We start from the raw sequence: 14,027 nt of genomic DNA, 5'->3' as shown, positions 1-14,027 counted from the left end.
TGGCGTTTGGAGGACAGTCAGCAGGAAAGCATTTTCTCCTTCCATTAAAACTACTGATATTTAGGAGTTCTTGTACCACATTGGAATAAACTCTTACTCTCCAATTTCTCATGGCACGTGCACTGGAACAAAGTTTACATATATGTTAGTGCAAGAAGGCACAGTGGGGTACAAATCCTTGATGTAACTCATTTGGAATAGGGACATGAACTTCAGGGCATAGGGAGGCAAACATTTTACTACTGGATAAGCTAAAGGATGTACTTACAGTGAATGATTTACTCCATGGTGGCCTTAAAGGAATACATTTTCTTGCAGGTATTACATAATGTCACAAGAGTACGAATGCTGGCAGAAGTAGCCTCACTTTGCATATTCATGTGTGAGCTATCTCTGTTTCTCTGACTATTTTCAATCTTTTATCAGAAATGAGAGTGCTAAATATCTACTTTACACCAGGTCTTTGTCATGCCCTTATTACACTTTGTGTAAGTGTTTACAGTTTTAAAAAGCACTTAAAATCCGGCATACTCTTCCTTAGAGAATTGCAGTAACTTCTGGGCTAGGGTAAAGTTACTTCTGGCTCAAGGAATACTTAATTTTTTTAAACACAAATTGGAACAGCAAGAAGCTGGAGAAACAGAAACTGAATAGCTTGGAGTCTGATGAAACATGGGACACTCCAGTCTGGTTCTTGTTTTGTGGCGTACATGGGGCCAGGACAGTTCAAACAGAGCCAGACAGGATGTATAAGCAAGGCTTTGTCAGGAATCACATTTGCAGGAGTACATTATGTACCTCACGGAAAACATGGAAAGCAGGACCCTGCTCTGTGCTTGCTTGTGTCCACTAGCAGGAAGCTGACAAGAGCTGCCTCTCTGTCAATAAGATCGAATTGCTGTCAACAAGTTGACACAAGTCATCAAGCACATTTCTCAGGATCTGATTTTGCCCACAACAGGGACTGCTGTTATCAGAAGACGAGACCTAATGAGGACATTTTCTTTCAGTCTTATTGCACAGCACCTGAGGACACTGCAAGACTCTGTAACATGCACAGTGCTACCAGTGCTCCTTATCACAGCCACCACTGAATGATTAGAGGGGGTGTCTGAGCTCAGATACATTTTCTCAGCCCTGGCCATTGGATTTGCGTGTACAATTTTCCCCTTGTGGAACAATCCCTGCCAACAGTGTTCTTTACTTGCTACCCAAACTCACTGAAGATACATAAAGTCAATAAATACATCTTATTTTCAAGCATCTTTGTTACCACTTAACTCCAAGCAGAAGAAAATCTCTTTCTGTTCTTTATGAGAGACTTTGGTTTTACCAGAATGACTGAGTATGAAAATTTGTCACAAAAAATTACACACCAGTATTTCCCAATGAAAACAGAAAAGTGATTTTACTGGCAACTCCCAACAAGTTCTCACTGTTTTTTAACAGGTGAGCTGATGTATGCCATGGGAAACAATGTACTGAAAATAACTTCCAATAATGAACTTACATGGACCAGCTAAGGAATGTAATGAATAAAGTGCAGGAAGAATCACCTCTTCCTTCTCTGGAAACTCTTTAAATACTTTCAGTATGATCATATGATCTTTGCTTTCAACAAATTCAGTCAGCTGCTCTTCTGGAACTAAATTGAAAAGCAAGAGAGATACAGTATGTTTTGAGGAAATAATTCATACCCTGGTACAACATGAGAAAAGACAATTATTTTAATCAAGTTTCCTTATATTTATTTTCTATGTTTCACAGAAAGTAAGGTACTCTCCATATACTGCATCTTTCACAGTTATTATTCCTTTTACTGAAAACTGAGCTACTTTATAAACACCTTTTTCTAGCTTACACTTTATTTGATAGCTGAGCAAAACACATCTTGCATTAGACTTACTATTACGCTTTATGTAACTGAGTTATAACTTTGAAATGCTTCCCTGTGAATCAGCATTTTACAAGAATTCTTTTAGCCTTTTTTCATAGAATTAACTTCAGATATTATTCACCACAACATTATATAAGTGAAAGAGAGGCTAAAGCATACAGTTAAACCAATTTGATGTAATGTCATTTTGCATATTCTATGATTTTGTTTCACTTCTCCATTTTTTATTTTTTTTTTATTAATGGAGGTCTTTGCACAAAACTACAGCCATACTTTAATAATATCTTACCTCCATTGAAATAATGGCTTAAGGTTTTTCCATCCCTACCCCCTGTCATTTGTACTGACATAACTGCGTAGCCGTGCAACGAACCAGATAAGGGAAGTGATCCAGGTTGAGAAAGAACAACACATTTTAAATTTTCTAAGCAGAATCACTTTCTGAATCTGGTTCAAGCTAAGCAAATGTTCACATTACAATAACTGACAAGAGGCAGGAAAACATAGCCAGGAGCAGCCTAGAAACTTGTTACATTAGCACTGCCATCAAGAGGAAGATGGAGCAGTCCGTAGATCCGTAAAAATCAGGCACTTATTAAAAACATGCACAGAAAATCTAAGAAGCCCAGACTTTTATGGAGACCAAAGAGAAAATACAGCAGGACAAAAGTATTTCAGGAGAGTGGAAGAGGGGAAGGAATGCAGAAGATCATTCCAGGCACACGTGGAGGAAGACAGAAAAAGCAATATTAAAATGGTGCCAGAAAGAACAAATCTGAAGAAATGGAGACTATCTTTGAAGCAAAGGAATACAGTGGACTTGGCTATATTCCTTAATATTTATTTTGAACCAAGAAACTCAATGCAAAGCAAGGCTGCTGCAACAAAGGGACTTCTGGCCATTACATGCACAGTTCCTTAGAATTTTGCAGAAATTCAATACATGTTGACTTCATTTCTCAGATGAAACACAGAAATACCAAACAGATACACATTTATCTTCTAGCATTGTCAGGATAAAAAGCAGAATAACGTATTTTTCTGAAGTGCAAACATTTACCTTGATTTTAGAACTGTTTACACGTTACTAAAATTTACCAGTCTTTAAATAAACAATCATGTTTTCTGAGATTTAAAATCAAATCTAACTACTCTTCGTTCTAGTGTTATTGAGTAATGTTGAATCCCATCTTTTCAGTTAACTCGAGTCAGAAATGAAGAGGCATTTTGATTTTCATATTCATTGCTCTAATTTAGAAAAATTGTGATATTACTTGGGAAACCTGTTTTGTGCTAACTCATTCAAAGAACAGATATAATACATAAAACAATTTAGAATGCAAGAATTCATTTACTGCATTTAAACAAACATCTGTAGTCCCCTCCCATACCTTTTTCTAACATAGTATTTTTCTAACCTATACATTTTTCTAACCTATACATTTTTCTAACTTATGAACTACAAGATATAAATACCTTTCTCGAAAAGTTTGTGTAGTGCTTTACATCCATGTTGCTGGATGTCTTCATTTTTAGGGAAGGCGTGCATGGCACTAAACACCAGGGAAAACACATCCACCTCTTCCTCCAAGAGCAGGAAAGCAATTACATCTGAATAGCAGAAGAGATTACATGTTGTACTGATGAGTTCTCAATGTTTTTACTGAAGCATTGTACTTAAGCATTAAAATCCAAAATTCTTTAATACTGTCCTTAAAATTTACTTTGACAGCTGAAATCAAGGTTCTTGTATAATACATGAGGAAGTTAGCTCTTAAGGTAGTATTTTACAATACAACTGAGATGTTTCAAAACATTACTGCCAAAAACAGTTTCCACTCTTGCTCCTACTTTGCATTGCTTTGGTACTTGTTTGACCTCTCAATGATCCACTTCAACTCATTAAACTGGTATAAAATTAACCCATCCAAACTTTCTACAGACACAGCAAGCTGAAAGGTTTCACTAAGAAGCAAGGTTGATGGAAAGAAGAGTGCAGGACTACACTGCCTGAGAAAAAAAAGAGCGGACTTCAAATGTACCTGTCAGCTACACTCAACCTTGAAATCAGTCCATGTGTGTCATGAAACCCTGTTCTCACACTCTCAGCCATTTCTTCAGCCTGATAATGAGCTGAAAAGCCAATCTCACTGTTGCTCTTATGACACTGAAAAATCCTGAAAAAAATTATTACCCGATAGCATGTGAAGGCAAAAAGATTTGTATTTATGACAGTTTTTCAAGCTTACAGCAACAGCAGTCGAATTCATAATGTCTGTTCCAGTGTTTCAGCTGCAGCTAGGGTGGGTTGGTTTGAGGTTTATTTTGGTTTTTTGGGGTTTGTTATTTTGGTTTTTCTTACTAATTTTTGGGGGGTTGGTTGGTTTTGGTTTTTTTTAAGAGAAGAACTTCCTATAAGGCAGTCACACTGGTCTGTCAGCTCCAGATACAGCACAAATCAACTATACAGACATATAGAAATAAAGAGTAATAAAGAGGTTTTTCTGACAAGGTAAAATTTCTGAAGTAATGTAGTTGAAAGGAGAATTAAAGTTTGGTTAATGAACTGCTGAGATGAGTAGCAGTCAGGAATAAACTGTTACGGAATATCCAGTCAACAGTTTAGGACCCTTTACGCTACCTCACAGTTAAAAGAAAGAAGCCGCTGATTACAGTTATTCACAAATGGTCAGGTTTTGCTGTTATTATTATTAATCAATCACACAGTGCAACATTTTATAACACCATCTATATTACCCAACTTCAGCAGATAAAAAGTTAGGCATCCAGTCTAAACTAGTCCTCCATATTTCTCAACAATCAAAAGGGAGAGGAAAACAGGTTCAAGACATAACTGATATTATCTAATAAACAAATGAACAGCATGAACTATCCTCTGAAAGTGCTTGTCTTGCTCTACTGCCTACAGCAGAAGCTTGGACAGCTGCATTACCTTTAACTCAAGTCTAATCCGTAGTTTGTAAATAAGGCTGATTACAGAGCCTGTTAAAGTCAATGGAAACATTCCTAACCTAACAATTTGTGCTAATATTATACTCTATCTTTACAAAAATGGCATAATGCATAATCTCTCCTTTAAGGTTTCTCTTTAATTTCAACAAAAGATCAAGAATCTCAGCACCATGAGAAAAGGTCTCAGTACCTGGCAAGATTAGGTCTCTGCAAAGCAAAATAACAGAAATGTCAGAGATGATTTACTGTTTTCAGAAGTATTAACCAGTATGAAAGAAAGCAAGTCAGAATGTCACCAAACTTATATTTAGGTAAGAAAAAATTAGCTTTTAGTTATTTTACTTAAGTACTTCAAAGCATGTATTTGTGTCTATGCTAATAACAAGTTGGCAAAATTAATTGGTCATGTTCTTCACAGCCTTGCAACTTAGAGAATCATTTCTACCTGGGTAAAGAAGATGCAAAACAGTACTCTTATTATTTCATATACAAGTACAAATTACAAGTGACGTCACGGAGTAAACCAAGAGAGAAAAATCAGGTCTGACATGTACAGTCACACACTTTATATGACAGTTTTGTGTTTTAAAGGCTTAGACAAAGTAGGAAAGTAAACCACACAATACCTGACATGAGGAGTAGATTCAAAGCTTTCAGTCCTATTACAGAGAGATTTATATTTCCTTTGTGGACTGTAAGCATTTTAAGAATTTGTCTAAAAATTAAAAGAAAAAAAATTATGGCTAAAGAAATATTAACATACACAGAATTTTATCAAACTTTTTCTTTAAAAAAGAAATAGTTACAGAAATTAGCAAAAGCTTAAAAAGCTCCAAATTTTTATTTTTTAAACATTTATTTCAGTTTATGTTTTTTCAAGTTAGCAATAAAATAATGTTAGTGTTCTACATATTATCATAATTCATTAAAAATTATGCATAATTTATTAATTTTACCTTAATTTTTAATTATATAAATTTTATAGAGGACTAGGCTCATTCAGGGTGGTGTTACTCTACAGAAAGCAGGATTATGGAGCACAGCACTGTTCTGTAGGTAGCAAAAGCTAAGTTACAGGTTCTGTTGGAAGAGAAGCAGCAGTTTCCCAGCAAAATAACTTGAACAGCATCTTGAAGAACTCTACCCTATCCGAGTTTTCACCACACAGCATTTTTGTGATGCTGGACAAATCACTAAAAAGAAACATTTCATAAACTGCCCATCGAGTATCCTTATTTTCCGGGTGGCTCAACCTGAGACCCATGGATATTAACCTGTGAAATGCTGCATCAGAGCCAACCGAAGTTGACTTTTTAAACAGAGAAAGCCAAACAACACTAAGTACTCTGAAAAATCTAGTGCATGTATCAAACTGGGCACCCAAAAATCAGTGGGTACTTCAAACATACTTTGCCTGAACTACTATCTGTAATACAGTGATCACAAATCCATTACACCTTCTCAAATAAACAAAATTTTAAAAGCTTGAGACAATACTGATGAACACTAAGAACAGCTGAAAAGAAAATGAATACGCCAGTTTTCACAGAAGGTATCACTAGCATACAGTAGATAAGGCAGTGGGCCAAACACTGAATGACGCTAATGATAGAAAATACATAATCATTAATTTTGCGCTGAATGAAGCATATCCCAAAAGTGGGGAAAAAAATAATCCAGATTGTGTAATTAAAAACAAAATGAAAATGGATAGGCTTATACACACACACACAAAAAAAACCCCTAAAGAAACCTTCATTTCTTTTTTACTTTCATGATTTCGGAGAACTTGATTCTGCAATCTTAATAATCTTCAAATATGACTCTTTGTATATATAATATCTAATAAAAATGATTGTGCAGCAGTTTGTACTACTTCAGCAATATTCTTGAACTCTCTTGAAAAACAAAAAAGCAGCACTTAAAGTTACCTCACTGAATCTTCTGTATGCACACTTTGGACTTAAAACTCTACAGGCAAGGATAGACAGTGGCATTTGGGTTTTCAGTCCTGAAGCAAATTATCATCCCAGCATACAGCCCACATGTATGGATCTAAGAAGTAGAGTGATGAATCAAGACAAAAACAAGAGCCACTCTAACCAAGCTGGTAGAGAGCTAAAGAGTCAGTCTTAAATCTGCTTCAATATCCTGATTAAAGTGTTCTAGTCTTAAGCATTACTAATGCATTTCAGGTGTGTGTGCATACGCATACATGTGTAGAAACTGTACATGGGATGAAGATTCCTTCACCTCTTTACTCCTTAAGTAGCTGCGGCTTAGACTTCCTTGCTCTTTACACCCTGCATGAATGGAAAACCCCACTGAGATATCAAATGCTCTGAAGTTATTAAACATCTCTTCCTGTCTACCTTGTCAATGACTCATGATTTCTGCTGTGGGGAAGGAACACTGCTTTGGGAAGAGGGCATTTTATACAGGGTGACCTGTTTCAGGCAAATGCTGATATATAAATGATAAATGTAATACATGAGCTGTCTCAGTATACTGCAGGGTAAAATAATCACACACTAAAGCATATCTCATACAAGGAGAAAATTCCCTGCATACACCCTTCCATTTCAAGTATAACCAAGCATGAGGATGTAAAATTTTCTAAACCTCATCTACTGTATGAGAGTTTAACATAAAAGATTATGAAACATCTCATGAAGTCTCTTTGAGCTTGTAAAAGGGATGCAAATACACTGAAGGAATTTCCCTCCTTTTTCCTCACAGTAACAGTGACTAATTATTACACTGCCTGTCAAGACCATCTACAGCAATATGAAACTATTGTTTCTAAACATGATTGTAATGTGGTCGAGTTGGCCCATGGTTGAGAGACAGGAAACAAATGTTTTTTCCCCGCTTAAGATCTCTGTTCTAAAATAGTTATACACACAAAAATGAAAATTTCTTGGGAAAACGAAAAAAAAAACAACAAACCAAAAAGCTTTGCTTCTCTACCATAACTGTCTCCTGCCTTGCTGCAAACAGCACACATTCATTATGGTGCTGATGCATGGTAGTAGCCCAATCCACCTACAAGGAACCTGAAATATAATTTGGTTGGTTTGCTCTGCCTTTGGCACTGACAAATATGTCCGAGCCTACTCCTCCACTAAGAACAAGTTTCTCCACAGCAAGGAAAACTGTCAACCTGTCAGACAGGGATACACAGTTGGCTAAAATTCTGGTAGCGGAAAGGAATCATGTACAGTAATGTTATCAACAGATTTTTAGTGAAGTTTGAGTTTGAAAAGGATGCTTTGTTCAACTGCATGCACTGCATGGGCTGTGAAGCGGCTATGGGAAAGATCAGCCCCAAAAGAGTCATTTTTCTGGGACCCAGAATGAACAGCAATATCTCTAGGTCTCAGAATAGCTTTCAATTAACACAACTTTAAGCTGCCAAAGAAATTGTAACTAGCTTCTTGTTTCTTGCTCATAAAAAGCAACCAAAATCACTTTCATCTTCTAATAAAAATTGTCAAAACTTCTTTCAAGGGAGTTCATTCCCCTACTGACCATGTACTCTAGCCACCATAAGACGAACAAGCAAAAACCCACAAACCCAAGCTGCATCTTCATGCAAATGATCTTACAACAGCAACCTTTCTAAGGAAAGGTATGGTGAAGACTATAAAGGCAGAGGCATAGTCACCAGGGGAGTATAAGGCTGTACCTTCTTCCTGTCTTTATCAGCCCTGAATGAGGCAATCTGACCAAGAAAAAGAACTGCAATCCAAGCTCATCTTCCCCATTTTTACCATCTACATCTACAATTAGCATTTGTGCTATGTGACAACTATAGAGCTAACCTATGTGGGTTTTCATCCCATCTAACCACAGCCATCCAGAAACTAGCTGCTTAGGCTCCCTCAACTAGCTGCTTAGGCTCCCCCAATGGTTAATGGACGGAGATGAGCAAGTCCAAACCACAGTTTACTCCTGGATAACTTACTAAAGAGATGGAATGAACCATGCTCTCTGAAGGTAATTGTGCCCACTGACTTCACAGGTAGTTGAGGTGACCTGGTTTATTGCTTACTTTTTAGACAGTAAGATTAGGTGTCAAGCATCCCCCCTCTTCTCAATCCACACTGTTTTAGGCTTGTGGATATAATTCCTCACATTTGGAAAGAAAACACATATGCACACACAACCATCCAGGTAATACTGCATCTGTCTATTAAAATGGAAGATGTTGATAACCAGAGAATCCCAGCGTTGTTGAATTTGGCGTGGACCTCTAGAGGTCTCTTATTTCAACTCTCCAGCTAGAAGCAGGGTCAACTACAGCTGACTGCTTAGGGCCATGTCCAGTCAGATTCTGAATATCTATAAGGTTTGAAACTTCGCAGCCTCTCACAAACTCCAAACTCCATGGGCAGCCTGTTCCAGTGTTTGATCAACCTCAAAAAAAAAACTAAAACAAAAAAAAAGAAAATAAAAATAAAAAATTTGCTTGTTTTTTAATGTTTTTAAAGTGGAAGGAGATTTTTATGTTTAATATTTTAATGTCTAATTTCCTATATTTCAATTTGTGCCCATTACTTTTCAATCTGTCACTGGGCACCACTGAGAAGAGCCTAGCTCAGTCTCCTTTACTTTCTCCAGGTATCTGTACACACAGGTTAGATTCCTGCTTGCATGAGTCTCCCATTATGAAGGCTGAAAAAACCCACAAAAATCCTCAACCATTTAGAGGCTGATGTAACAAAGTTCTATAAACATATTTCATTGCATATAGATGCTGTCATGATAACCACACATTCCAGAAGACTCTTTACATACAAAATACTTACTGGTGAACACCCAGTACTTCCCAGTCCTTCCCAACATCCTTAGGAGTTATGTTCTGTAGAGTACTTGGACAAATTTCTATTAATTTACAAAGAAGTGACCAACCCATCTGTAAAACAAAAATATAGCTATTTTAGGAGAGATATTCTATTTGAAACATCAATGTTGTCTTCTAATATTCTTGGGTTTTGCAAGAGGGATGTTCTGAAAAGTTATCTTGTTAAATCAATAACGGAAAATTAACACAAAAGACAAAGGACATAAAAAGTGAAAAGATGAAGGTAAACCAGATATGCTAATGATTCTGAATGCACTGCTTGTAGTAACACAACACTCTCAATGTGATTCAGCACTGCTTGAGGATAAAGGGGACACAGTTAAAAGAGATGCTGACAGAGATCCATAGTATGTCCTTATGGGCCAGGGAAGACCACTGCACTATTACAGGAGTCCAGCTTTATTGAAGACGGGTGTTTCCATAAGAATCTGCCATTTAATTGCAAAATATAAGGATAAAGAACAGGGTTTTAAAGGTGTCCAATGTTTAAATGGGGATGAGATACCTAAGCAATACTATATATTTCATATTCTCGCCATCCTCAGCACTCCATGCTTTCAAAATGTGGTAAGGCAGTGAAAGTTTTGAGATCACAAGGAAGGAAAGATGAGCTAAACTAAATATGTTTGTTAATATCTACCTATCCTGTGCAAATTCTTTGACTTTCAAACATCACTAAATAACGCAAAAACAAAAAAATGTTCCTTTTCTGTTCCTTTGGTCTTCTGTATTAGATAAATGTGATGTATTATGAGCATGTGCAGGGTGATATGACTGAATGGGCTTTACAGGGGATGCAGTAAGCAAAACCCCGCTGTACTGAAAGACAAGAAGTGAACTGAGCAATGTCAAAAGCCAAGATGAAACAGATTTTACAAAAAGGAATGAAAACAAGGCATAAAGGTTCCCTTAGCCATATAAATAAAAAGAAAAAAAAAACCCAACACCAACAGTGGAAGTAAGTCTGTCCTTTAAGAACAGGGTCAAGACATAATCTAAGTATGGCTCAAAAACTATATGTAACTGGATAGGTTTTCAGCAGAAGAGTTATGTGAAGCAAAAGGGTCAAGACAGGACAGCCAACAACAGGAATGTAAACAGCTACCTCCAAAAAGTTTAATTGTAAAGTTCTTGGAAAGTACATGATCTCTAACCCTGCAGTCTGCAAGACTAGAGAGATGAAACTGCAAGTCTGATAGTGTAGAGACACTCATAGGAACACCATAGGGTTGAACCTAGACAGCTTTCACCAGAGCTTTGGCAAGTATGAAAATGATGATGTAGCTCCCTGGGAAACGGAATTCTGCTTTTATCTTTCACATACATGGTTACATGGGTTATGTTCACACTGTCTGCAGTAGTTCTGTTTCTGTTTTGATTTGCAGAGCCAAATGTTATCAGTCAAGTACAACTTTAATGTCTGCAGATTGAACTTGACCACAAGCCAGTTTCCATGCTCTTCTTTTGCTTGGATCCCAGGCTCGCTTGCTTTGCATGAGACTGCAGACCAATTACTATGGACGCTCAGGAAGATATAGCTGGTCTGTGTAATGGAGTCCTGACTAAACACAGGTACAAAGAATAGTCCTAGCAACCATCAGTCTTCCCTGAGAGGAGGGTATGTAATTACCTAATTTTCCATATTCCAAACAAAACAGAGTTTATCAGTAAGATAGAAACCTCAAATCTGCATGGCAAAGACATTGTATAGGTGACCACTAACTCATACACTGTGCTTTGCTTAGACAACATTTTAAAATTCCCACCTCATGCCATCCTAACTTTCTGTAAAATTTAGAACTTGCTGAAAATTAGCTTAATGATTTTAGAAAATTCCTTTCTGTATTAAAACTGTTTCTGATGATTTTTTTATTTCCATTAAACGTTTTTATTTGGATTGTTGTGACTCCAAGTATCAACAAACATTCATAAGAACTGTGGATCTAGAGAAGACCAATGGAAACATCTGGCTTGCTGACATGTGGTCAATATTACAATATTAAAATCACAACCTGAGATAACAGAAAACTTATTATATGTTAAATAATTATGTAAAAAAGTAAGGGTCTTTTAAACAACAGAAATCAGAAAGATCACAAGGAAAGAAAAAAACAAAACAAACACAAAACCAAACAGTAAACAAAGACATTCTTACTCAAACAGGTCCTATACACAGAAACAGCTGGCAGCAGCACTGAAATGGTGTTATTTTTAAATCAGACCCTTTTCATTTCTAGCATGCAATGAATTGATATTACATTAGGTCACACCTTCTAGATGACACAATAAAGCTCTGCTGACTGCTCTTTACTCAAGAGTAAACATATTTTGCTCTAGAGTTTCTAAGCTGCTTCAGTCATTGCTAGAGTAACTGTGGTATGAAACTACCACACTTACTTAAAGACATCTATTTTACTTTAAGGAACTACTGACTTTCCAGCCTGGTGCCTTCCTGCTTCTAAAGAAGCTTGCAGGGTTAAGCAAACTTAATCCACACAAGGCAGTGGAACAGCAGCACAACATGATGCTTTGAAAGCAGTTAAGGAGGAGAGGGAAAATCCTCACTTCAGATATATCTCTTACTATGTTTATTCTCTTATGTGAGTCAAATTTATTACAAAACCAAAAGCAGAAGAGGTTGATTAATGCATTTATTCAATGAAAATTCATTAGTAGTGTGAAAAGACTGCACTGAAATCAGGACTACATTATGCCACTGCTGCTACAAAGTGAGAATTGTGTATTCACAAAGACTGTAAATGAATCACAGTGAGAGAAGCAAGAAGACAAGAGCTCTACTAACATATTGTGGATGTTTGTAAACATCACAACTGAATGTGAAGGAAGAGCTGCCTATGACATTTTTGTGAAGAACAGGATTTGAGCTTTGCATTGGCTATGAATTTCACACTTTAATACGTAATAATGCAAAGGAGCTCTAAAATGTCTAAACTGAAACACTGTTACAACTGCAAGTGTAGGCAGAGAGAAGAGTAAACTCAGTTTAAAATTCTCTATGAAACCAGTGAGGCACTTTAACATGGTTAAAATGAAAATTAAACAATCACTATCTTCCTCGTGCACTTCTGAGACTCTTGTGCTGTCATTTCACACCTACTTCTGATTGTGGTTTGGTTTCATAATTTTTACTTCCTTGTCTAAACTCCTGGGCAGTGGTTTTGCAAAACTGTTATATACAAAACATGCCTTATCCTGAAAATAACTGCTGATTCATCCTTCTATTTTTCTTAATGACCTGACAATTGAACTGTAAAATAAGTTAAAACTTCAGTCTGCACAGACATGTATTCTTCAAAGGAAACCTGGGATCACTGTTATTCCAGGATAATTACTACACAAATACAATTTCATATTTTAATCTTTTGACCTCTAGCTAAGGTCTACCAGGCAAAAGAGCCCCACCTTAAAATACATCATTGTTTAAGAGGCATTTGCAATATAGTTTATGTTTTATCTTCTATTCGAATTGAAAAAAAGTAAAAGATGCCAAAAATATTGTAACTGGACAAATGGGCTTAATAAAATTAGAAAAAAAAAAAAAAAAAGTCAAGTGAGTTGCACAGAAATCTGGAGCTTATAAACATCCTTTAAGCATAACATAGTCAGAAATTGAATATATACCTGCCAGGAAGGAGCTGTTCCATATGACAAGTCTGGCAGCTGTACCATAAGTATAACATCGAATTGTTCAAGTGCCACACCTCATCTAAATGGGCCAATGTTAAGTTGCAGGAGCAGCCAAGTAGAACCTTAAAGTTAAAAACCTACTCTTAGCCAAAAGAATCGCCCTCCCCCCTCTAAAAAAATAACTGGACCAGTACAGCTCTCCAGGATAGGGCTACAGATGTATGAATTCGTATTGCAAAACTGTGCTTTTCAGAAGTCTGTCTAACCATGCCAGAATTCAATAATGCTCCGTCGAAAATACATTAGATAACATTATTGGCAATTTAGAAGCCTGTGCCATACAGTGTTCACATTGCTTAGTTTTTATTTTCTACTTCACCTTCTTATGCCGTTTAGATAGAAATGCAGTGAGTGGTACCCGCAGCAAGCTGGAACGCTTTGTCCCTTTAAACGCGGGCGGATATAGCGCCCTGCTACAGAACAGCAGCACTTCATGAAGAGGCCCTGACGAGAGCAAGTTAAGAAGAAACAAACAAGCAGAGCGGTAACTTTTATTCCGGGAAAGGACTGCGGGCTCGGCTCATACCAAGGAGCAAAGCCGGAGCGGCGCGGACCCGGCGCCCTTACCTGCTGCACGCCTGC

General features: G+C 36.9%; 1 protein-coding gene across 1 annotated transcript in view; it reads right to left on the bottom strand.

The window, feature by feature from the left end:
- The window catches only part of LRRK2 (leucine-rich repeat kinase 2), a gene marked incomplete at its 5' end in the record, with an annotated part of 65,628 nt that extends 51,604 nt beyond the window's left edge, over positions 1 to 14,024 (bottom strand). Inside the window, 5 exons of the mRNA XM_010018598.1 lie at positions 1,511 to 1,645; positions 3,374 to 3,508; positions 5,497 to 5,585; positions 9,682 to 9,788; positions 14,013 to 14,024. Of these exons, the coding sequence (XP_010016900.1) occupies positions 1,511 to 1,645; positions 3,374 to 3,508; positions 5,497 to 5,585; positions 9,682 to 9,788; positions 14,013 to 14,024 (478 nt within the window). The remainder of the gene's footprint in view (positions 1 to 1,510; positions 1,646 to 3,373; positions 3,509 to 5,496; positions 5,586 to 9,681; positions 9,789 to 14,012) is intronic.
- Positions 14,025 to 14,027: the final 3 nt, after the last annotated feature.

Source organism: Nestor notabilis, unplaced genomic scaffold (assembly GCF_000696875.1).
Source record: "Nestor notabilis isolate BGI_N333 unplaced genomic scaffold, ASM69687v1 scaffold11577, whole genome shotgun sequence".
Classification (NCBI taxonomy): domain Eukaryota; kingdom Metazoa; phylum Chordata; class Aves; order Psittaciformes; family Psittacidae; genus Nestor; species Nestor notabilis.
Note: the sequence above shows the minus strand (reverse complement) of the source record. Positions and strands in the feature narration are given on the sequence as shown.